At 41.1% G+C, this 24,822-nt stretch overlaps 1 protein-coding gene across 1 annotated transcript in view; it reads left to right on the forward strand.

Moving 5' to 3' along the window:
- The window catches only part of GLG1 (golgi glycoprotein 1), an 86,586-nt gene that overhangs the window by 57,916 nt on the left and 3,848 nt on the right, over positions 1 to 24,822 (forward strand). The window contains exons 7-24 of the mRNA XM_052795983.1: positions 1,958 to 2,141; positions 4,006 to 4,220; positions 10,199 to 10,320; positions 10,984 to 11,085; positions 13,005 to 13,158; positions 14,850 to 14,987; positions 15,812 to 15,898; positions 16,796 to 16,858; positions 17,557 to 17,670; positions 18,030 to 18,118; positions 18,991 to 19,108; positions 20,106 to 20,198; positions 20,747 to 20,884; positions 22,205 to 22,328; positions 22,683 to 22,825; positions 23,054 to 23,155; positions 23,827 to 23,934; positions 24,573 to 24,693. Coding sequence (XP_052651943.1) covers positions 1,958 to 2,141; positions 4,006 to 4,220; positions 10,199 to 10,320; positions 10,984 to 11,085; positions 13,005 to 13,158; positions 14,850 to 14,987; positions 15,812 to 15,898; positions 16,796 to 16,858; positions 17,557 to 17,670; positions 18,030 to 18,118; positions 18,991 to 19,108; positions 20,106 to 20,198; positions 20,747 to 20,884; positions 22,205 to 22,328; positions 22,683 to 22,825; positions 23,054 to 23,155; positions 23,827 to 23,934; positions 24,573 to 24,693 — 2,215 coding nt within the window. The remainder of the gene's footprint in view (positions 1 to 1,957; positions 2,142 to 4,005; positions 4,221 to 10,198; positions 10,321 to 10,983; positions 11,086 to 13,004; positions 13,159 to 14,849; positions 14,988 to 15,811; positions 15,899 to 16,795; positions 16,859 to 17,556; positions 17,671 to 18,029; positions 18,119 to 18,990; positions 19,109 to 20,105; positions 20,199 to 20,746; positions 20,885 to 22,204; positions 22,329 to 22,682; positions 22,826 to 23,053; positions 23,156 to 23,826; positions 23,935 to 24,572; positions 24,694 to 24,822) is intronic.

Raw genomic sequence — 24,822 nt, forward strand, 5'->3', positions numbered from 1 at the left:
ATTGAGTGTTTAAAGTAGAAGTTGCACCATGCTGGGGTAAGCCTTGGGTAAATGCTGTCATAATGTACAGATTAGAAACAAAACAGCCCAAATGCCTCAGTACGGGAAGCTATGTGTGTTTCATTTTTGTTTTCAAGGCTATGCATGTCTGACTATGAAGCAGCAAATTCTGTGGGAAAGATGCACAGTTCAGTTACTGGAATTTCCTTTATGTTTTTGCTGAAGATGTGGTTTTCAACAACAACAAAAAAGTTGTTCTGGAAAGCCAGTCCTGAAAAGAGTTTGTATTGGTGTAGGTGTTTCGGGAAGGCAGCAGTGCCTTCAGTGATTGCGGAAGCAGCATCATAGTGTTTGGGTTTATGTGGAATTATATCATCTTTCTGAAAGGATACGAAGATGAATATCTGTAAAGCCCTCCTGGGAGAAGCTCCACTGAAGGAGCCTGATTCAGAGGCCTGGAGGGACCAGACTCACTTCCTTTTCTTTAAATGCGTTTGCTATCTGAAAGTTTGGTTCCAGTTAACAAATTCAGAACTGAGAGTGTGATCCCTGAGGGCTTGAAAAAAAACTCCATTTTGTACAAGCGTGTTACTGAAATGGACTGCTATTTTTGCTTAACCTGGTTTTGGTTGTACAGGGACAGTGGTGGTTTTTGAGGGGTCTTTTCCATGATCAGCTAAGATACGAATGTAAGATGTTGAGAGGTTAGGCAAAACTGTAGCAGATGACTTGGTAGGGATAGAGGGGTGGATGCTCTGAGGGCACGGTTTGCAGAGCAGGAGGAACACAAAATCCAGTTCTTCACTCTTGTAGCTGCCAAAGTTGGACCATCTGCAAAGTCACTAGTTTTGTAGAAGTTGTTATCCAGTAAGATGTCCCACCTTGCTGATGGCATCGGCTGCTGCATACACATGTAGCTGACAATAGCTGCCTAGTGGGTGGCTTGCTCTGTGTAATCCAAAACTGTTCGCCAGGCTGGGCTCCCTGGCTGTATCTGACCTTTCCTTGCTTTAGGGGGTGAGTTATCTGTGAGCCTGTCTAGTCCCAAGGTCCCAGTCATGGCACAGAGATGGGAGCATGAGGGAGGAGGTGGGAATATCTTGGAGTAGGGCTTTGAGGTCCTGGAGTAGGTATGTGGGAAGGAGCGGGACAAAAGTCAAAAACCTGATGTAAGGAAGGGGAGAGGGCTATAGGGCTTCTCTGTTCCTTCTGCCGAGATTGCTCCCTGTTTTCCCTACCGTACACATGCACAGTTTTCCTTCCTTTCAAATAGTCCAGGAATTGACAAATTTGCCTGAGCTATTCTGAATTATCTGCCACCCTTGGATTTAATTTTCATATAATTTAAACCAAAACCTATGAAGCATAGCAGTGTTTTTACAGGCCCTTTTTTGGATGAAATTTAGAGGGTTGTTCTTGCAGCTGCTGGGTTTGGGTTTGGCCATAGTGCATCCTCGTGAGCCTCATCACTTGTGGAAAATGGCTAGAAATTCCCATGGTTAGACTGCTTTATCTGCTGTCATCTGTTCGGCATGTTGCAGAACAAATGCAGAGAACACACTATTTTGTAAATGTGACTGGAAAAAGATGTTTCTTGAGGGCATGGGGTGAGTGCATACCACAGCTGGGATAAATGTCAGCAACTGATCCTAGTTATCAAGAATGAGTCATGCTCTCAGCCATAGCTCTTCACAAAAAGCTGGATGAATGTGCAGTTTTAAGAAGTGATCTGCAGAGAGCTGCTGCCTTTAAAACCCTTGCTCTGTTGACCTTGGTGTGCATTGTTAACTGTGTGGTTTCTGAGACAAACGAAATTTGACTGGAGTCTAGCTTAAATGCATGAATTTTAAAGCATCAGTCATCTTTGGAAACACAATTTGAAAACTTAGCAGCAGATCTAGCTCTCTGCCACCAGTGCACAGAAACTCATTCAGCCATCCCAATGTGTCTCCTGCAGTGTCGTGATGCGCTGACGACCCGCCAGAAGCTGATTGCCCAAGACTACAAAGTCAGTTACTCACTGGCAAAGTCCTGTAAAAGTGATCTGAAGAAGTACCGCTGTAATGTGGAGAACCTTCCCCGGTCTCGGGAAGCCAGGCTTTCCTATCTGTTGATGTGCTTAGAGTCTGCTGTGCATAGAGGTAAGTGGAGTTGAGTCAAGAGATCTGTGACTTGCTGGGACCTTGATATTTTTTAAGTTTCCCTTGGACCTTCAGCTTCAACATGTATTTACAGTCCCCTTCTCCAAGTAACCTTCTCCAAACTTTGGTTCAGAGGCAAGTTTTCTCATCATAATGCTTTCATCACTGTTGTTTTAAAGATCAGAATAGCTGAGTAATTCTCTAACACTGACTCCTGTTGTGTAGACAAGAAGTTTAAAATGCAAAATAGCAAATCCCACTCAGATGGGTGATGTGTAATTGCAAATCCTTCTATTCACTATGAATTCAAGCAGCTTTCTTCGTCCTTTATGTAGTAAGTATTAACTATTCTACTAGGTTAAAACGCAGAATAGAGAACCTGTTTCTCATCACTCAGGGAAAGCCAGAGATACTCAGTCCTCTGCCTCTTGTAAGTAATGTTCTTGCCTTGCAGTCAGTAGCTTGGGTAAAGGCCTTAATTTCTCTAACTCTAGTTTTTCCTCTATAGAAGGAAGGTAAGTGTGAGAATATTATTTTTGTTCATTTAAGTTAGTGCAAGCTGGAGATGCCCAAACATCAGCAGCTGTCCCAAAGGCATTAGAGGGCCCTATATGGCAGGACTGTGCTAAAGGTTCTCTGTGAAATTTCCATAACATGTAAAACATCACATTATATCCTGTAGAGTTATACTGGAGAATTGTTTGTTTTCCCCGTTGGCATGCAGCTGGTTGGTTTCTGATTCAGCAGCAGGGCTGCATGCTCTAATGCCCCTGGCACAGGAGGGGAAGGCTGCCGTCACACCATAAGCAATCTGTGCATTTGTGAGTTTGAATAACTCATTGTTTCTGATTGATGTGGAAATGCTGTGTACTGTTTGTGGAAAAGTTGTGGGTTTTTTCCTTCTCTCTGCAGTGGGCAGGTGCTTTCCTGAATTACATGCAGAAAACTGCTGCTCAGTTATTAACTTCCACTTTCATGGTGGAACAGGTTCTGCAGCCTGTGGCTCATGCAGGAAGCACAGCCCAGGAGGAACACTAATTATTCCACACACCTCCACGTGTCTGCATTATAATGCCTGGGAGCCCCTGTTGGGGTATAGGACCTCTGTTGCATGGGGTGTTGTACATGTATGAATAGCTTGTGATGGGGGCTAGGTGGAGGGCACAGCAAAAAAGGCATGTTACTTTTGATTGAAAAAAACCCAAAAAACTGTCTACGTGGGGACTGTAGGAAAGCTTATAGCAGACCTAAGCATTGATTAAAGTTAGATTTCTGTGCAACTGCAGTGGTTTGTTAGACACTCTGTATATACTCTTGGTAACATACTCTATTCTGTGTTTTGGCTTCCTGAGCAAGTACATGCTATTGCTCTAGAAAACCTTTTCCTCAGAAAATGTTTAACCTGCTGTCCAGACAAATGCGTCTGCCAGTTATATATCAAGCTGGTAAGTTACCATAGGTGACTTCCATTTTTATGGTGGAAAAACAAGCCCTTGAGCATATGGGGAAGAGCTGACCTGTGGTACAGAACTGTAGGTCCACTGAGTGCTTTCAGCTGTTCTTCAAAAGCAACTCCTGTAATATGAAACCCAAAATAAGATTCTCCTAATCTTTCAGGAACCGTTTTTGCAAAACTGTGTATGAATCCATAAACTGGCTCTTTTACAGGTTCAGTCAAATGGCAGGAGCTGCTACCATAAGAACTGGTTTGATCTCCAGCATGTCCACTCTAGCACATTTGTTGTGATCTGGTGTTGTCCAGAGTGTGGACGTTGTTCCCATTCTTCCAACATGATGGTAGCATAGGTCAAGAAGGGCTCTGCTAAGCATTAATACTAAATCATGTCATCTCCTTTTGGCTCAGGTCGACAAGTGAGCAGCGAGTGCCAGGGTGAAATGTTGGATTACCGGCGCATGCTAATGGAAGACTTCTCGCTGAGCCCAGAAATAATCCTGAGCTGCCGAGGGGAGATCGAACACCACTGCTCAGGCCTGCATCGGAAAGGTCGCACCCTGCATTGCCTGATGAAAGTAGTACGGGGCGAAAAGGGAAACGTTGGCCTGAATTGTCAGCAGGCAGTAAGATACTTTTCTATCACTTTGCTTCTGGGTTGCTCAGTTGGTAGAAGCACTGGTTTGTCTGTTAACATTTTGCCTTGTGATGGAGATTTGGCTGAAGGCAGTCTGGCTCTGCTGGGTACCAGTGAATGCTGGAGGCAGTTGTGTAATTGTCATGGTATGAAGTGTAACTTGGTATCTAGCAGCAAATTAGTAATGGGTTTTTTCCTCAAAAAATACATTTTGGATTGTTTTGCTCTGGATTCTGTACTGGATCTCTAGTAGTTCTTCTCCAGCAGCTCTCAAGTCATGGAATTCTCTCCTGGGTGCAAGATGTAGGGAAACTTGCTTTTTTACAAGTTCTAAAACATTCTCTCTCCTTCTCTTTTCCCCCTATGCCCTGTCCTTGGAAATGCACTACATCTTCTCAAAGCACTTTTCCACTCAGTTTTATTTTTGCGATTTCATTTGGCTTAAACAATGGAAATGGAACTTCAGGGACAGGTAGGCACAACATACTGCTGCACATCATTGTAGTTGCAGCCACTGAAGGAAATGTCGTCGTTCTCCAAAAATACCTTTTTAAAATGGGATAGTTCTTTTGCCTTGCTTAAACTCCATTTTGGCCCAGATGCGTCCTGTTTGTAGTCTCTTTAAATTGAAAACAGTTATTTAATATTGGTTCAAACTTGTTAATGCCTTTTAATGTGATATTACATTTTTGTACTTATTACATTTTTGTACTTAATACCTGTTTTTTTAATGGCCCATGAGCCTGGAAAAGTGATATCAATGCCAAAAGTGGCTAGGGAGTGTTAGTGCTGATGTAGGAATTTGGGGAGATGCATGCTCTTGACCTCCTGCAGTATACGGAACCACTGTATTCCATTTTCAGTGGGAATGTAGCTTAAAGCCTGAGCCCAAAATGTTGCCAGTTTGTGTATGTTATCAAAGATAAATCAGTATCTCTTAAATTTTTGTAAGGCATAGGATGCTTTTGTAATGAAGCTTATTTCTGCGTAAATACCAGGTGTATCGGTGCAGCAGCTGTATGGTTTGAGTCATTTCTGCAGTGAGCTGTAGTGCATGACTTATGCTTTGCAAGATTTATGTGAAAAACTGAATACTTGTTTCTGTTTAAATATGAAATTGAACTTGCTGCCTCAGAACTTGATTATTTGCAAATTGTGGCAAGGTCAGTTCATTGTGGGAATAACTTCCACATCATGAAGGGCATGTTCAGAACAAGTCATAAGTCAGGGCAGGGGACCCCCAAAAGTGATATGAGATTTCAGACTTGTGGGGGAAAAAGAATATCTGTAGAAATCTCTAGGGTTTTGGGTTTTTTTTATTTTCTTATACTTAAACTACTGCTTTATTTTTCTACAGTAAGTTGATGCAACAGCAGGGCTTGTCCATGACTCCCCTTCAAGTTGAATGACCTGTGTTTTGTTCTCTGTGCAAAAGACAGCAGGAGCAAATTAAGTGTTGATTTTATAAAATAGGATTAGTTTGCCCATATTTTTATGGGCAAGAGGAAATGGATGATTGCAAGAATGGGATAAATATTCCAATGCTCTGGGTTCCTGAGGACTGGCACGGTGCTATTATATAGCTGCCTACGACTTCTGAAGTACTAAATCACTTATTGTTGATATTTTTATATGTGAATGGTAATGGTTGTCTTAGCTGTCAGTGGTTTTGTTCTGTTCTGATTTACTGTGTTAGAATGAGCTTCTTGCTTTTGCCTTCTATGGTAGGTAAATTATTTTTGTAAGGAAGAGAATATTGTCTGAAACCCTTCCAGGTACTGTGTGGCTTGTGCAAGAGACTCAAACTTGCCTGTCATATGAGATTGGCCCATATGACAGGCTGTGAGGAAGGCAAGTTAGAGGTCCATCACTTCATAGTAGCTGGAGCTACTTAATTTCCTTTTGGGTTCCTAGAGAGCACCTTTGACACACGCTTCTGCTGAGCCACTGATGCTTTTTTGAAGCTGATTTTTCAGCTTCTTCATTGCCTTGTGTCAGTACAGTTCAGTCTGTGACATGTGGATGTCTTGGAAGTGCTGCTTTGGTAAATTCTTTCATGGGGGAAGGATTGGTCTGTGTTGGGATTTCCAAAAACTAGTAAGCAGACTGCATCAAAGAGCGTGGACTGTTTTGTTTTGGGGGTTTTTGTCTACAATGTAATGTCAGTGAGAACTCCTATCACATTGGAGGTACAAAGGTTCCTCGTCTGCAGATAGGATGGCTGCTTCAGCTATCTTGTGCTTGCTTGCTTCCTGGCTACTGCTTGGTCCACATGGCTTCAGCCCAAGTCCAGCTGGACCAAAACTGACTGATGTTGGTCCTTGCTTTCTGCTGTTCTTGGGCAATTCCTATTTCAGAAACGTGGTGCTGATGCTCTCAGACTGAACTTTGATGTGGCTGCTGTTGTTGGAACTACTGGTCTGTGGCATCTCTACCTCATCACCTGAGGAAACAGGAAAACAACACGGTTACTTCAGGGTTGTCCCAGCAGAGCTGGCTGCAGAGCTTTGGGCCCATCTCCAGATGTTGTCTTTTCTATGTGGAGTCAAAAACTCGTGTCTCTGTGCTTTTAGTAGCATCAGTAGGTAATGCTAATACAGCACTTTGATTTCCTGGCTAGCTCAAAGCAGTAGGACTAGTCCTGAAATTCTTCAGATGTGCTTGCCTAGACAGTTTGCTTGGGGAAATTGGAATGGGAAGCATCTAATTTGGATCTGGTTTTACTTACTGTCCTGCTTGTCAAGATTTGCTCTGATTCTGTTTGCCTTATGAAAGGAAGATGTTTGCCCATCTGCCAAAAACAACACCAAAAAATCCCTAAACAAAACATAACGGAAGAACTTGCATGATTTTATTTTCCTGCAGGAGCTTCCGCGTGTACTATTTCCTGCATGAGGAACACGAGTGATTCTTTGTACTCAAAACTGTCAAGTAAATGCTTTCTCAGACCCCGATTTCTTGATCTGAGGGGCTTCGTTTCTTGTGACGCCTCAACCAGAATGATCTCGCATATGAGTCTGCACTCGCGATTAACTGTGCTGTTGAGCAAGAGGCATGCCTAGACTCAAATGTCTTAAGACCTGTGTGTTTTTTTTGTCTTGGTTTTGATCAGTGAACTTGCTAAAACGCCCAAGTTCTGTAAATGATAGAGGAATGATGGCTTTCTGTGTAACATAAATTATTCAGCCTAAGTTAAAAAAAAAACTCCTGGGTGTTTGGTCTGCCATATCTTGCCTAACTGTAGGTTCAAGTACCTTGCTCACTCCAGCATATCACAGGTATGCTCTAGCAATGTGCCCTCTTCAGGGCTGTTTGCACTTCGGCTTTGCTGTCTTGGAGATGCTCTGCCTGTTCTGAAGCAAAGGATGGGGCTCCTATTATTTATACTATTGATGTACTTCTATAGGGGCATGCATTTTATTAAGAAAAAAAAATATCATTGTAAGCAGATGCTACTTCTGGAGCATGTCTTCCCATGTAAAACAAGCTCTTCTTTGCTTTGGGGAAGCATATACAGGTTGGATATGTTCCATTCATTAAATAGTCTTCTGCAAATATAATTCTGTTACTCTTCAAAGATGGAGATCCTGCATGTAGGGAGGGTGGGTCTGCGATGCTGTAGGTCACCAAACAGCAGATGTATGCAGCTCACTGCTGCATATCTTGCATGTGGTTGAGGATCAGGACTGGGAATCCTGCAGTAGCGCCCAAAACAGGGCAGAGAGACTGGGAGGTGATCTGGTGCTTCCCAGCTGTCGTACCCAGTGCGCTTTGGCCTCTTCCACTTGATAGCAACACAAATACCACTTAAACTGAGACCCGAAGAAGAATTTTGCCAGTATAATACTCTGGCCAGTCTAATCTCTGTGTGTAAGAAAGTGTCAGGTTTGAGCTTTTATTCACCCATTTGTCCTTGAGGGAGTAATTCCAGTAATCATACTTCATCCTTTTTTTATACATAAACATCTGACATGAAGCGAGCCCAGCACTTTATGTGCAGAGTATTGCCCGCCCATGCAGGCTGTGTGTGCATGCCAGGAGAACTACCATATTCTTCTCCTTCTTGCATTGACTCTTAAAAAGTTTGTAAAGCATGTATCGCTTCTCACTTCTCCCACTGGTTAAAGTGCGGCTCCCTGTTATGGACTGGATTCTGTATTAGCTTCTGTTTGACCACTGTCAGAGCTGTAGAAATTATTCTTAGTAGTAGTAGTAAGTGAAAATATCACAAGAACTTTTGAATCAACAGCTTGTTGCCTGCTAGGCAGCGCTCTTCCAAGCTGCCTGCATCCCTTAGAAGCTGAGGCTGGACCTAATTAACTTTGGCCAAGACCAAGTTGCAGGAAATCCTGCATTCCTCCCAGGCAGTCTGTGGTCTGTCTGTTTGATTACAAGCTTCCTATTGGATAAATAGTACTAGCTTGTATTTTCTCCAGTTCTCTGATGCTTTTTTCTTCTCTGTATTTTGTGATGTTAGGGCTTTGCCCCTGAAAGTTTCCTGGATGGTGCTCAGGTGCAGGCTTTCAAAGATGGAGGATAAAATTGTAACTGTGCTTTTGATTTAGTTGGGCTGGGGGCGAGTAACAAAAATCATTAAGTAAGTGTTAGGATGTTAACAGCATAGACCATTTGATGTTGGCGTGCAGTTGCCTTCTAAGCAAGCTCTCTTTTTTTTTTTCTTTCTTTTTTTTTTCCTCCAAATTTGTCAGCTAAAAATGTTTGCCTGTTGAATGATGACAGTTGCCCTATGTCAGTCTTTGGGAATTCACAGCTTGGTGGGAAATGAAGTGGGACATGAGGATCTTGGGCTGAGTGATGGCCCAGAAAGCTACCCTTCTCCTCAAAACTATAGATTAAGTGAGATTGAGATTTACCCAAACTCCCTTCCCCTGGCCCCACAGATGCCTCCCAAATTCATGTTCAGATATCATGGGCTGTGTGAAGGAGACCTGTCTGGATCTGATTTTGAAGCTCAGTGCTGTGGATGTTAAATTATGTTTCCTTATTAATAAAGACAGTTATTTTTCTGAAGCTTTAATCAGAATAACTGTTTGACAAGAAGAAAGGACTTGATGAAACTGTTTCATACTGTATTTACCTATGACAGTTGAAAGTATTTAGAAGTCGCAAAAGGAGTGCAGGGATATCACAGCTTCCAGTTGGCACACCTGTTTTCTAAATCTTTGGAAAGTTTTTGGTTTCATCTTTCACTTATACCATGGCTTCTCTTAAGTACATAAAAACTGATGCCCTGCTTTTGCTATATATATGTATATGTGTGGTATAATAATATATATACTTTCATAATAATGTTTAATAATTATAAAATTTTATCTTTTTATATATTAAAAATTTTTTAATGTAGACCAAATTGTGGTTACCCTGGCTTCCAAAAGCTTGCGCAGGCATACCTGAGGAAATGATATATCATGGGCCAGCAGAACGGGGCATTTTATCCTGTATTTCTGTGAAACTTTTGTGTCCTCTCCAGGCAATTAAAAAACATTTTTAAGCTTTGTTTGTAGTTAGGCAACTGGTCTTTAAACATTGGTTTGGGTTTCAGTTTAGAATAATAGATAGTCTTCATGGAAGTGTGACAGAATTGCATGTTTGTATCATCAGCTTTATGGGATGAATATGGATCAAAAATACAATATTCAAATTTTACCAGTTCCATTTTGTAAATTGGTATATAAGTGGTCCAGGTATACAGTTGACCTTCAGTGTGTGACCAGTCTCATCCAATGTTCCTGGGCTGCTTCGTAAAGATGATTAGGGTCCAGAGCACTGGACTCCCATGTGTGGTAATTGAGATGGCAGCACAAGCATTTGAAATAAGCAAGCATAGAGCAGAGGTCATACCTGGTAGTGTTGTTATTGGCATATAATTGCCACGCTGAGAAGTTGTAAGTGCTCTCATTTTGATAATTATAATTTGTTTTCCTATCCACAATTTCTTTCTTCCAGCTTCAAACACTGATTCAAGAAACTGACCCCGGTGCAGATTACCGCATTGACCGAGCGTTGAATGAGGCCTGTGAATCGGTGATACAGACTGCCTGCAAGCACATACGGTCTGGAGACCCAATGTAGGTGGCTCTTGGGTACATCTCATTTTTGTTTCTGCTGGGCATCCATGAAGGTTGTGTGGCTGACCAGTATAAATACTAAAACCTGTCCAGAAATGATGGACTTCTCCAACCCTGTATGTATTGCTAGTTTGGTGTAAACCAAGCTCTGTCTTCATTCTTGCCATGTAAGCAGGCTAGTATTTTTGCAACAGGACTGTTTTAGCACTGGTGAAGGACATAGCAATCTCAGGCACTTAGGTTAAATTTGAAACAATTGATGTGCTAATTTCTCTTACTGCGCAAATCTAGGAATATCACAAAGAAAAGTAACAAGCCTTGAAAGGCCAGTTAAGCAAACCCATGCTGCAGAGACAAATGTCTCCTTTATCTTCAGGTCTGATATATATTGTTTCCTGAGCTAAATTTTATTTAAAATATTCCTTATGATTTTGTCGTATCAGACTTGCTGAGATAACTAAAACAATGGAATTTAAGAGGGTACAAATGTGTTATACAGTTGTTTTCGATGTAACCTTTTTGAAGAAAGAGAAAGATCTTCACTGTGTTTGAATGTCTTATCAGTCTTTCCAATGAACCATAGATTTGGCAACACCAACTGTTGCAAGGAAGCTCAGCATGATTATAACAGTCTGTTGCCTAACTTTTTTCTTCTGTTTGCAGGATTCTGTCTTGCCTGATGGAGCACTTGTATACTGAGAAGATGGTAGAGGACTGTGAGCATAGACTCCTGGAGCTCCAGTATTTTATATCTCGTGATTGGAAGTGAGCACTGTAAAACAAAATTTATCCTCACTTGATGCTTGTATTTAGTGTTTGTATGCATTAGCAGTTCCTTGTAAAACAGTATAGCATATTTCTGTTCAAAAGAGGACTTTTAAGCATGCCAGGTCTGTAGGGCATTAATGCCTGTCTAGAACAGTGGAAGCAAAAGCTGCTTAGAAAAAGTAAGTGTGATACCCACTTAAATCAGGTACTCACTTAGAAATGATGCAACCCTAAAAAGTGTCTCAAGTCTGAGTTCTGAAATTCAATGCATCTTTAATTAAAAGAAGTCTCTCTGGCCATACTGAAGTTGATGGTCACTTTCTGTGCAGGTGGCAGCTAGTTTTATCTGCTCTTGAGTGCTACAATATGGGAGTTGAAGAAAACCAAGCTACTAAGTATTACAAAGAGCCACTGTGTGAGAGGCTCCCTGCTTCCATTTCTGCCTTGTCAAATTCTCTAGGTGTGATTACAGCCTGTAGAACAGATGTAATTCCCTTTGGAGCACTGCTTTTCCAACTTTTTCATCCAAAGATGGCAGTGCTTTGTTTTAAATGTATACAGAGCCCCTTGTGTCTGTGTGGGTTAAGATGAGGAGAGTATAAATTTGATGAACATGACCAGTGAGGAAAGAATAAGTGTTTGGCTTTTCTGAGGAAGAAGACGTGAGAGGTGAGAAAGTAGAGTACATCAAGTGGGGTTACTGCAAGAAATAGAATAATTGGTTTTGGTGACCACAAGGAGTGTAAGGCAAGAAGTCATGGGCTTCAATTACTGCAAAGGGTATTCAAATCAAACGTTAAGAAAATCTGACTCATAGCTGTATCTATGGGCAGCATCGGCAGTAGTTAAGAGCTGACATGCTCTCTGAACTTTCTGCTTTTAAAATACATGGGGCTTCATGGACCAGAGAGTTTAGGGCTTTGTGGCTATTTATTTAGTCATCTCGATAACTGTCTCCGTAGGTAGACAAGAATACTTAATTTTTTTTTTTTTCCTTCTCTTCCTGTTTCTCTTCATTGCTGGTTCTCCTACATGTACCATGTTTCCAGCAGGTAATTCATTGCTTGAGCCAAACTTAAGTGATTGGAAGAAGGAAGACTGAGTATTTGCATTTTGCTGGGAGTAAAGATAATTCTAATTCATATTACAGGCAGGGCAACATTAGCTCATCTTGTTTAACCAATGTTCCCTAGAACTGGCTTATAAAGTATGAACTGCACGCCTAGCGCAGATGCATGGAGTGGAAATGGTTTTCTTACTATTTTTATCATTATCTATATAATTGTGTCCACTGATACCACTTGATATTTGCCTTCTAAAGTGTTGTAGAAATCTGAAGTTTCCATTTTGGAAAGCTGGTAATATCTCTCAGCTTTAATGTAATTAGACATCATCTTAAGAGACCTGCACTTGCAGTTTTCTTGTATGCAAAAGCAAGGGATGCTGAGTCTTCAGTTAGCTCAAAACCGGAGCAGACAATAATTAATCTAACTCAGATTTTTATGAAACTAGCATTTCAAAATGGCAGCAGTACAAAGTACATGAAAGATACTATGCAAGCAAAAGATGGTATGTTCCTGCCTTTCTGCTGCTGTAGGACGTCAAGGAGATGATTTCTTTTCTCATGTCAGCATTTGGCTGGCATGCTGCAGAAGAGAATGGGAGGCACTTCAAGAAGCGTTGAAGATTTAATCTGTAATTAAAGGTCTTAGTGTATTTTTGCAAGATTAGGGAGTTGACTACAAATTGAGTGACAGGCATCTTGCCACCTGTTGGTTCAGTTGGGTAGACACTGCTGCGGAATGATGTGGTGGTGTATGAAACTTGAAGTGGATTTTTCTGCCTCAAAAGCATCTCAGAATATGAAAAAAATGTTAAAAGTTTGAATAAAGTGCTAGTGCTAACTTTGTTTGCAGATTGGATACAGTCCTTTACCGCAAGTGTCAGGGAGATGCCTCCCGCCTCTGCCATACCCATGGCTGGAATGAGACTAGTGAGCTGATGCCTCCAGGGGCTGTTTTCTCCTGCTTGTACAGGCATGCTTACCGCACGGAGGAGCAAGGAAGGAGGGTAAGTGCTGGAGTGCAACTTGCTGCTCTTAGATGTGTAATAGAATGGTTGCACGTACATTTGGAAGTTGGACGCCCTGTGCTAAAACTGCAAGAACTTGCAAAAGCTACTTAAAAGCATTCACTGTAGGTGGTAGTTGCACTGCTTCAGATGCCCAACTCCTCCTCAATTGTGCCTTGGAAGGTCTGTGGTGGTGTTCTGGTAAGGCAAAATAGCCCCATCAAGATGTGACAATTGCCTGCAGGGGGAACTGTATACTGACAACAACTTATGTATATTTGTTCAGACACAGTTCAAGTCCTCCCCCTTGTCTTTCCAAAGAGGAATGTGATTCCTTGTAGATAGCTAGCATAGCTGCAAAATTGGTTTTATGAAAAAAGGAGTTCTGAGCCCAGCTTTCCTAGGCTGTTTCTAATTAAGTTTTTATTTGAATACAACTTCAGATTGTGCTCCATTAAATTCTTCCTATTGATATAAAGTATCCTTTCAGTTCTTTGGAGCGTACTGTACTGGTAAATGTGCTTATGCTGTCTTTAAAGAAGATAGTAGGGATCTGACTTGCTGCCCTGCAGTCTGGAGATACAGTATAATCACATTTGTTTGGTTCAGATCTACTCTTTCCAAGTTTGCTGCCCTCTCGTGCCTTTATCGAGGCACTCCCTTGAAAGCAGCTGGGTACTTCGTCCCATTTCTTTTGGCACTGTAGTGTACACAGCCCCTAGGAGTTGGTGGGTTTACACAATGGCCTGGCTTAAAAATTAATTTCTACAGCTTGATTTAAAAGGTCTTTTGTGGCAGAGGTCAAGTATTGATTGAAAGCACCTCTCTTTTAGGAATAATTTTTTTAATGCAGTTTGTTAGTCTGCTGAGTTGAGACTTTTAAATTCCATTTTAAATTAGTGCTGATCAACGAAATCAATAGTCACCCTGCAAATCTATCAGAGAGAGAGAGAAGGCTTTAAAATGTATTTTTCTCGTGGAAAGTAGGCTAAGGGAACAGCTGTCATTTTGAAATTTAGTGTTTGAAAGCAAACTGATCAGAGGTTAGATCTGTACTTTTTTCCAGTGCTGCCCACAAAATGCTAGGTAACTTCTAGTGGTTTGGATTTTTAAATGTATGAAGTTTTAAGATTCAGCTGGCACATTTTAGGTCTGACAAGCACCATACCAGTATCCCTTGATTTTTCTGCAATTTGTTTCTTCCTCAGTCTTGGTAAATGCTGGCTCTGATGTGCTGCAGTGGGGATTGCTGAGAAGAAATCACAGCTGGACTATATTGCCTCATTCTGGGCTTCCCTTTTGGTATTGAAGGCATGAGCTGTTTTGACTTTCTTCTCCAGAAGCAGTCTGTAGCTTTGTATGAAAGGGGCAGTGCAGCAGATAATTTAGGGACCTGCTTTGACATCTCATTTCAAAAGTAAAGTGAAGGTTTAAGAATATAAAATTTATTGTAGTGAAACGAAAGGAGCCTTCATCCAAACTAAATGACAGAGCTCTGAACTCATTTGGAACTTGGATCGCTTGTGGGGGCCCCAGCAGGCTCATGCTGAGCAGTACAGGACAACTTGTGTGCTTTCTGGGATTGCTGATGGCATTTGTGGTCACTCTCAGTACCTGACTTGACAGCATCTTGTTTGCATTGTGTGGATTTAGAGACCCCATACACTAAATGCTCTTTGCCCTCTTTACAGCTATCACGAGAGTGCAGAGCAGAGGTCCAGAGAATCCTCCATCAGCGTGCCATGGATGTGAAGCTGGACCCAGCCCTTCAGGACAAGTGCATGATTGACTTAGGGAAGTGGTGCAGTGAAAAAACAGAGACAGGGCAGGTACTGTACACAGCAACACTGGTAATTCAGTTGCAAAGCTGGAGGGGTGGGAAGGGCAAAAAAGGGGAAGAAGGGACATCTTGCTGTTAGCTATCTCTTTATAGCTGAGAATATATTAAAAATGTGTGCGGTTTGAAACCTAATCTACACTAGACGGAGAGATGGAGGTGATACGAAGAATCTTTGTGCCTACTGCATGGCTTCAGTAGGTTCAAATGTGTAGTGGAATGAGAAGGGGGAAGGGATTACTTAACAAGAAGGACTTGAATGAAGCAACCCCACCCCACCCTGACTCTTATTTGTAATATTTTATTACAAGCTTGACATTTCCCACATAAACTTCATGCTATTTTCATTTGGCAAATACTGACATGCTTCCTCTGTTTATAAAGAACTGAACTAACATCTGCTACTACTTAACAAAGTTTCAACAAATACTTTCATGTTAAATTGCTGTGCCCTAGCATAGCTGTAGGGGAGGAGCCATTCAACAGCAGATGCAGTAGAGCATACACCATTGTCTTTTTGAAGTGCCTGTCATAGGTTGTAGTTTGGGTAATTAACCTCTCATTAAGGTTATGTGAAGGGCAAATTAAATGTGATATTCCAGAAGTGAAAGCACATCATGCAGCTTTTGAGAACAAGCGGTAATATCCTAAATGAACATTCTCAATCACTACGACGTATATGTGTTCTGGGAGTGCCAGTAGAAGAGTGGGATTAAATGAGATTTAGGACTTTATGAGGAGCAGGGCAGTTCCACGTGTGTTACAACATTTCAAATTGGTTTCTTGGATCACACACTAAAGAGTCTGTTTTTGTAGGAGCTGGAATGCCTTCAGGACCATCTTGATGACTTGGTGTCTGAGTGCAGAGACATAGTGGGAAACCTCACTGAGTTGGAGTCTGAGGTGAGCAGTTTTCAGCCGGGGATAAAGGGAATAGTTGAGCATGTCAAGTTAAGCCTGTCATTTTGATACTGATGAAAAAAAGTGAAGTTAGAGTAGCTGCAGAAATGCAGCTCTCTGGGATCAAGCAGAGACCATTCATTCTACCCTGTACAATGTAAGTTTTCATGTGGGGTTCTTGAGGAAGAGAATTGAACAACGGTTCAGGATTTTAGGCTGGCGATGACATTTCTTCTGCTTAAAATCGGTCATGGTACTGAAGCTAAGATTTCTTGCACTGGTAACCCAGTTACCTTTAGCACAAGTCAAGATATGTCATGGGACTTCATTTTTTTGGTCTTGCTTGCGAGTAGTTTTGAGTACCATATTGCAACTTCCCTCCCCTGTCCCAAAAGTTTTGCAAGAAGTAACTGCCAGGTGCATCATTAGAGGTTTTCAGTGAGGTCAGCAGCTTTACTGATTTTATGAAGCCGCATGTTTGATTATCTTGCCCCAGACTGTTCCATGTATCTCTTAAAACTTGCATTGTGCCTTAGGGAAAGCTTCCTTCCCAGTGATTACAAAATGACTTGTTCAGAACTATTATTAATCTTTAACTCCTGCCTAGGTGTAAGGTGATTTCTAGTGCTGTAGCATCCAGTTCAGAGAAGGTTTGCTGAAATATCCCAGCAATGAGTTTCTGTGGAGACCAGGCTCCTCCCTTAAGCTGGAAGGTTTGTCTTGCATTCACCACGTTGTTGGCAAGAGTGAACCCTAGGATTTCCAGAATTGAAGGGCAAAACTGTCTGGATTTCAAAACCCTTTAAACTGGGTTGCATTTAACTTGATATCACAGGTTTTTTCAGAGCCTTTTTTCTTGTCTGTTCACTGTGCAAATAAAATATTGCATGTTTTCTGCAGGACATTCAAATTGAAGCCTTGCTGATGAGAGCGTGTGAGCCCATTATCCAGACATTCTGTCATGTGAGTACTCCATAATAGTGTGAATGTCTTTTTGGGGGAAAAAGCACTGTGTGGGAAAGGTTAGAGATTTTAGTATTAGTTCTTGGTGTACTTGTTACAGTCCAAAAATAAAATCAGAGGTAAGAAGTTACAACGGTCTTTTTAATTAAAAAAACACCCTAACCCAAAAATTCTTAGTTCTATCTAGTACTTCTGCTGTTGTCAGAGTCCTAGCGCAAAAGCTAGAGGTTTAAAGATGAAAACTGCCCTGTAATTGGAAAAATCACTCTTTACAGTGGGTTAAAACCAGAACTTTTTTCCTTCCCCCTTGGCTGCAGGCAGCATGTCTAGCCACTCCACTCTGTGCGGCTGCTCAGCATTGCTGAAATAACTTCTTACATTGCTCTAGGATTGAGTAGTTAAATAGCAATGAAGGCACCTAACTAATACTTCATGTAAGCATTGAGTCTCTGCAGTATGTTCTCCTGAGTCTAAAGTGTGCATGTGCCTGAGATGATTCTTTTCTGAACTGTATCTATAAATATAGTTGTGTGGTAGTGTGGTACAACTCTAGGGTGGTCAGTTAATGGTGAGTGTAAGCTCACAATAGAGTGTGGGACTGTAAGTTCCATTATTTCTTGGTCACAGTGGGCCAAAGGAGCATAAAAATCATGACTTGTAAGAGTAGTTTATTTTTAAGCCTTTCATCTCTTCTTCAGGAGGTTGCAGATAACCAGATTGATTCTGGGGACCTGATGGAGTGTCTAATACAGAACAAACACCAGAAGGAAATGAATGAAAAATGTGCAATTGGAGTTACTCATTTCCAGCTGGTAAGCAGCGCTTTGCTCCGCTATCAATGGAAGCCTGTTCTGTTCCTTGAGGGTGTTGACAGAAATTAGCTAATTTTGAAACCCCTCCTTTGAGATTGATTTCCCACTGTATTTAAAGTGCTCTTGTGAATTCAGACAGTTGTGCTTGCATGCCTGGTCATAAATGGTCGCTTGTGGAGGTGATTTATTTTCAGGGCCACCTTCCTTCCAGATGTATGGTAGATAGGGTCCCAGCTTCTTTAGCAGTGCAGTGTCCCCCTTACTTCCCCATTAATAAGTTGTGGACAGAAGCATTTGCTGATTTTACGATTCTTTCAGGCAGCACTTTTCATTTTTTTTTCCTCATTTCTCTCTTGCAGGTTCAAATGAAAGATTTTAGGTTCTCATACAAGTTTAAAATGGCTTGCAAGGAGGATGTGCTGAAACTTTGCCCCAACATCAAAAAAAAGTATGTAGCACCTGACCAAACAGCAATGTCATTGTACAAATATGTAATACAGTTACAGGATATTTCACGATAGGACAGAAAACGCAGGACTTCCTTTTAAAGGCTGATTGTTTTGTGTGTTTACCCTTAGTGACTGCATTCTGCAGATGCTTAAGGTAGAGGCGTTGCCTGCCTCTTTAAAATTACTTCTGCTTTACTCTTGCATACAAGCCTGTCCTCTTTATTTTTTCTTGCTCTGAAAATAGCTAATGATTATGATTAGTAGACTGCACATCCAAGGATGGTTTATATCCTTGCTAGATTCATCGTCTTCTAAGATGCAGGCTACAGTTTTTCCAGTTGCTGATCTGGGAAGGGAAAATATCCCACTTGTTTTAGCTGGTTTATTTGTTTTGGTGTAAGGGGTTTTCTTCAATGACCTACTGCAATGACGTAAGGCTAAATTACAAGGTCAGTCCTGTTCATGGATAGCAAGACTATTTGCATTTTATGATATAAATGCCCTTCCCATAATGCAAAAGGATTGCTTGCAATGCCATGTAGGTATTAATCTATTTCTGAGATTAAGTAAAGCTTTTCTAAAGTGTTCACATGACATAAGAGCAGAGGTCTTGCTGGGCAGGGCTGTGGTGGGATTTTGAATATCTTCTTGTCTCCTGATCTGGATTCCAATTAGCATTAGATTTGGGTTTTAATTGTGATCCAGTTACTCTACATAGAACTGCACCCAGGCTAGAAGTAAGCACAGATGCACAAGGATTTCGTTGTGTTTGGATTCTTTGGGTCAGTTTCTCTGATGTGGTGATCCAACAACAATCTTGGCTGGTCTAAGTGAAGGGTATATGAGTAAAAAGCTGTTTTCTTTTCTGCAGGGTGGATGTAGTGATCTGTCTGAGCACAACTGTGCGCAATGATACTTTGCAGGATGCCAAAGAGCACAGGGTCTCTCTGAAGTGCCGCAAACAGCTGCGTGTTGAGGAGCTGGAGATGGTAAACATGCATGAAACTCTTGATCTGCCTGCTTTTCTAGTGAAGTCCTTCAATTAAAGCTTCCTGGTTTGTCTACACTGGAAAAAAAGGAAACTCATTTATAAGATGTATCTAATTTATTTTTTCCACTCTTCTTACAACACGATGCTCAGTTGCCCTTCATGGTGAAAGTAATGATTGTCTACTTTAATGCTTTAAATATAGTCTCATGAAGGCTAAGGCAAGGTGAATGGTCATTGGAATTTCAGCTAGAAGTGATTACGTTTAGTGTTAGATAGCAATGTGCTACACATGCTGATGTCCTTAAAGTCCTCTATGAGAGAATAAAAGCTTCATTTTACAGAGTGAGGAAACAAACACAGATGAAGCAACTTGACTCCAGCTGCTTTAAGTTGCTCAGTGGATAAACAGAAGTAGTTTTTGTTCTGGGAGGCAAGGCTGCATCTCAGCTTCCTGCTGCAGTGCTTGCAGCAATAAACTCTGAAGTTCTTTGTCCAGTAGATAGTGTTTGAGTGTTAAAGCTTCACCTTAAGTAGGCCCCTATCAGAAGAGGCAGCACTCTTGCCTTTGTATGGAAGAATTCAAATGCTGGGCATCACTAAAAGCAGGAATTTCATTCACATCCTCCAGGTCACCCAATAGATGGGTGGCTATTAATATGTCCTTTAGCTTTCACATGAAAAGATTTTAGTTGTCTTGGACATTTGTGTTGATGCCCTTTTAGGAGCAGCAATGGAAACAACTTGCAAGCTCTAAAATTCGGTTTAAACCCTTTCTTCAGTGTAAAAAGCCAACTGATCCACTGCATGGATTTGCAAAGTTGATTTCCCACTAACACCACTTCTCACACTCAAGACCCTTAAATTCAAAGAAACTGACCTGCCTGTTGTGAGTTGCTTGCTTTTTGTGAGTAAAGGGCTCTAGTTAATAGGTTAAAAAAGTAAAATAGTCTTTAGAGTCCTACTTTTAAAAGTTTGTATTATAATTTATCCTGCAGACCGAGGATATCAGACTTGAACCAGAACTGTATGAGGCTTGTAAAAGTGACATCAAGAATTACTGTCAAAACGTGCCCTATGGCAATGCTCAGGTAATGGATTTTATTAATAATTTACAATTTAATTTCTGCTTTCGTTTCAGAAAACTTTTGCAGAATGCTTTTGCCCCTGTGAGTGCAGCTTTAGATTTTCATTTTGATATCAGTGAAATCTTTTGGCAGTGTTTTGGAATGTTAATTTTTTTTTTTAGTGGTTCACAAGCATTAATACTGAGTGAATGCAATGCTGTGAGCACTTCATTCTTTATTTAATGCTAGTTTTAAGTTACTAACAGCTGGTTACTGCAAATGTTGCTAAAGATTTCTTAGGCATAATGTCTGCCAGATGAAGTTTGCAGTTTTGGAGTAGGTCCAGGTGACCCTCTTCATCTCATTAAATCTTTGTAAGAAAAGATGAGCTTAAAGCAAGCCCTGGAAATAAGCGTTGGTAATGACTTTTGTTAAAACCTAGGCATTGGGAACTTAACTGCACAAATCAGGTGAAGATAGCCATTAGGGGAACATATAGCTGTGTGTTTTGAGCAGCTTATGACAATCATATCAACAATGCATCCATTAACAGTTGTAATACTGTGTTGTAGATTATTGAATGCCTGAAAGAAATCAAGAAGCAGTTGAGTACCCGGTGCCACCAAAAGGTGTTTAAACTGCAGGAGACAGAGATGATGGATCCAGAACTGGACTACACGCTCATGAGAGTCTGTAAGCAGATGATCAAGGTAATGGCAAGTATGCTGGTTTAAGAGGGTAAGGTTGGGATATAAGAGCTTTTTTTGTTCCTGTAAAGGCTTGTTAGAAGACTGCTGTGTTGTTTCAGGAGTATGCTTGCTTTTTTGCATAGTAATCTGTTTCTTAACTCTGAATCAGGCTGAGGTTTCTTCAGGACTCTTTCAACATTACTTCTTCCAAATGTCTGATCAAAGCCTGTGCATTAATAAATTCGTCTTCCCAACTGCCAGCAGAATTGAGGAGGAAGTCTGTGCTGAGGCTTCTAATACAGTTTTCATCCAGTCAGTTTGGATTTGTATTGGCTTTTAGCAAAGGTGAAGAAGTTAAGATCACAGAGAGGAGTGACATCTTCAGTTCACTGCTGACCTGGTGCACACAGACTTTCATTAAAGTGATAAAGCAGGCAAAATCATGCAAAACTTAAAATTAGAAATGCTGGCTTAAAGTGGTACCGTGTGGAAAGCAGCAGTGAATGTTAATACAAGACAGTCTTGCACAGTAGCCAGAATTGCAAGCCCTGAAACACTAGTATGTGTGGTCTGTATGCAGTACCCTGGCTCCATATTGTGGCCGAAGAACATCATCTTGAAAATTTACTGCTTTCCAGTATAGACTCATGCTTCTAAAAAAAGACTTGTAGTCTCACCAAAATGGTGAGGATTAGAAAGTGCAACAGCCTTATCTTATGCCCACAGAATTAGTTTCTAACAGAAGAAATTAGTACTTTGGTCTGAATTTTGGGTAAGCTGGTTCACTTCTGACTGACTAATTCAGGGTGGAAATGGGCAAATTAGTATCAGTGAGCTGTTGTCTGCTTTCTCATTCTGTATGGTCTTACTTTGTCCTGAGTGTTACTAATGAAGTCTTTAACCTGTTGCTTTGTCCAGCCAGCATTTATGCAGAACAGCAGTACATGTATAGACTTAAGAGTCCCTTTTTAGTTTCCGAAATAAAGGGGAGTGAAAGTAGTTGGGTTTGAGACCTAATTTGGTGGCTGTTTCTTGCAAAGTGTGCTGCAACTTAAGAATATAAAATAAAGGCAAATTGGTTTTGGTACTACCAACACAAGCTGGTGCCTAGAAGCCAGTCAAGACTGTATGGTGTAGTGCTCAGTCCATAAGCAGAGATATTTGTGCCCATAGCCTATTTAGAGAGTAGCACTGTTCTTTTTAATAGGAGATGTTGGGGTTAGGGAGTGTGTCTGTATACCTCTGGGTTGGGCAGGTGGTTTTTCTCTTCTATGAATGTAGTTGGGTTTTTTTCCCAAGTGCTTAGTGATGAAACTTGGTTGTTTGGGGTTTTTTTTGTAGCGGTTTTGTCCAGAAGCAGACTCAAAAAATATGTTGCAGTGTTTGAAACAAAACAAGAACAGTGAAGTGATGGATCCTAAATGCAAACAAATGATTACCAAGCGCCAGATTACACAGAACACAGGTACCGTCTTCTGAAAAAAACTTAACTTGCCTGCCAGAGCTGTTGAGTGGTCTGCATGGCTGAAAGAACATTTGCTTTGTTTTGTTCTCCTTCGTGGTTGTCAGTGCACACACTGACTTCATTCAGTCAAGTTCTTGAGGGTCAACATGAGTTATTGGATCCACTTTATTCATGAAGCTCTTACTCACAAGTTAAAGTTCTGTTGTGAAAAAAATACTATTTTTCCCCCAAATTAAATTCATTGGTGGTACAATGTCATCTGGGAAATTTCTATCAAATCTCTTTTGGAGTGTTATGTTCTGTAATCTGAAGAGATGTGTACTCTAATGAAGTTCCGTCATCTTTCCTGGTTAGATTACCGCTTAAATCCAGTGCTCAGAAAGGCCTGCAAAGCAGACATACCGAAATTCTGCCAAAATATCCTGAATAGGGCCAAGGATGATACAGAGTTGGAAGGGCAAGTCATCTCATGCCTGAAGTTGAAATATGCAGATCAGGTGAGTGGAGCTGGTGCATGCAAATGAGAAACTGTGCTGAGCAACAGTCATTGAACAAAAAATCAAACTTGGGCTTGTGGTGTGTTCAATGTATGGTAACAGGCTGTACGTAGATGAGTTTTTACACTCCTATACAAGTATTACAGAATACACAGGTTAAAATGCAAGGTGATTGATTTATGAAAATAAAGGTCATTGAGTGGGTTAATGACTTTCTCCGCTTAATAGCGTCTCTCTCCAGACTGCGAGGACCAAATTCGAGTGATAATCCAGGAATCGGCTCTTGATTATCGGCTGGATCCCCAACTTCAGATGCACTGTTCTGAAGAGGTAGGAGAAGTAGCTCCACAGCTACTTTTTCAGGATGAAAACTGCCTTTGTGTTTCATAAAGTCCCTTCATGTAAGAGATTTTTGTTTCTTAAAGCATGAAGTCTCCTGATAATTAAAACAAACAAAAAAACCCCCTTTAAACTGCTTCTAGCTTGTCAGGTTCTCTGCTTGTGACTTCTGCCCAGTGTGCAAGAATTGCAGTTTCCAGTGCAGTGGTAATATGAAGTTAATTTTTTCATCTGGGATCTCATCAGTACTTGTGACTATGGAAAAATACTGCTTTCCTGTTGTAAAAATTTGTGTTAGTTCTCTGGTCTTGTCAACCTTAACTGGAATACAGTCAGATTTCTGAGCTTTCACTTTTGATAGCTGAATCAGCCATGCCTCAAGTATTGCTTATTTCATATCTTAACGTTATTTCTATGCTCTTTCTCTCCCTGCCTTCCTCCTCAGTACAGTAATACTGACTTCTTGCTGTTGGATTTCAAAGGGTATGCATATTGCATGAGCCAGACTGCAGTTGGCTCTGGGGATTCTGAGGGGAGAAAGTATCTCATCATGTGTTCTCTAGCTGCACCCTGTGATGAACTAATGTATTGAGATACTAATGTGCTAAAAGGCAGAATGTTTATTGTGAACTACTTGTGTTAAAATACCTTCTTCAAAATAGATTTCCAGCTTGTGTGCAGAAGAAGCAGCAGCTCAGGAGCAGACTGGGCAGGTGGAAGAATGTCTGAAAGTGAATCTGCTGAAAATAAAAACTGAAATGTGCAAGAAGGTAAAGGAGATAAATTGAATGTGCTCTAAAAGGCATCCCATCCCTGCAGAAGTCTGATTTTTCCAGATCACAGCCCAGGCCATGTTCTAGCTATTGCAAAGCCAGAGCTCTGCAAATTTCCTTACACATCTCAGTTCTGGCCTGCAGCAATTCAATTCCATTTCAATTTGCCAGTGAAAATTGTGCCGACAATGCCTCCTTTGCAATTCCAGGCTTGGATCCTTTCTTGATTATGTTTGCCAAAGTTTCTTGTTACTAATCTGTTTTCTGTTGCTGTCTCCGTTGCAGGCTTCCTGAGTGCTGGGTATAGCCTAGGCACTGGCTATGATCAAGGGCTGTATGAATTGCCTCATGGCTATGGCACCTTATTTCAGTCCTAACTGAAGTAACTCTGGTGTATTGACTTTGTATTTTAGATTAATATGGGTATTTTAATGAACATAACTATGGTAACCCTTATAAACCAGGACATTTAATCCAGCCTAAACCAGCATTCATAGCCTCATCCAAGGACAGTGGTGTTTTTCTCATGATCCTGGATTTAAAAAGATATGATGCACCTTTCAGAAACATTGAGCAGTATGAGTTTTGTTCTCTCTCCTTTTTTTGAGATGTACTTGTAATTTGCCCCTCCCCAGGAAGTGCTCAACATGCTGAAGGAAAGCAAAGCAGATATATTTGTTGACCCAGTGCTCCACACAGCCTGTGCCCTAGACATCAAACACCACTGTGCTGCCATTCCACCAGGGAGAGGACGTCGTAAGTGCTCATGCTTTAACCGTGTAACCTCTCAGCCCTGAGAGTCTTAAGCTGTATTTTTTTACCAGCATTATCTTAAGTACAAGATGTTTCCACCAGCCCTTTGCAGGTAATAAGGTAGAACAGCTG

Source organism: Harpia harpyja, chromosome 9, assembly GCF_026419915.1.
Source record: "Harpia harpyja isolate bHarHar1 chromosome 9, bHarHar1 primary haplotype, whole genome shotgun sequence".
NCBI lineage: Eukaryota > Metazoa > Chordata > Aves > Accipitriformes > Accipitridae > Harpia > Harpia harpyja.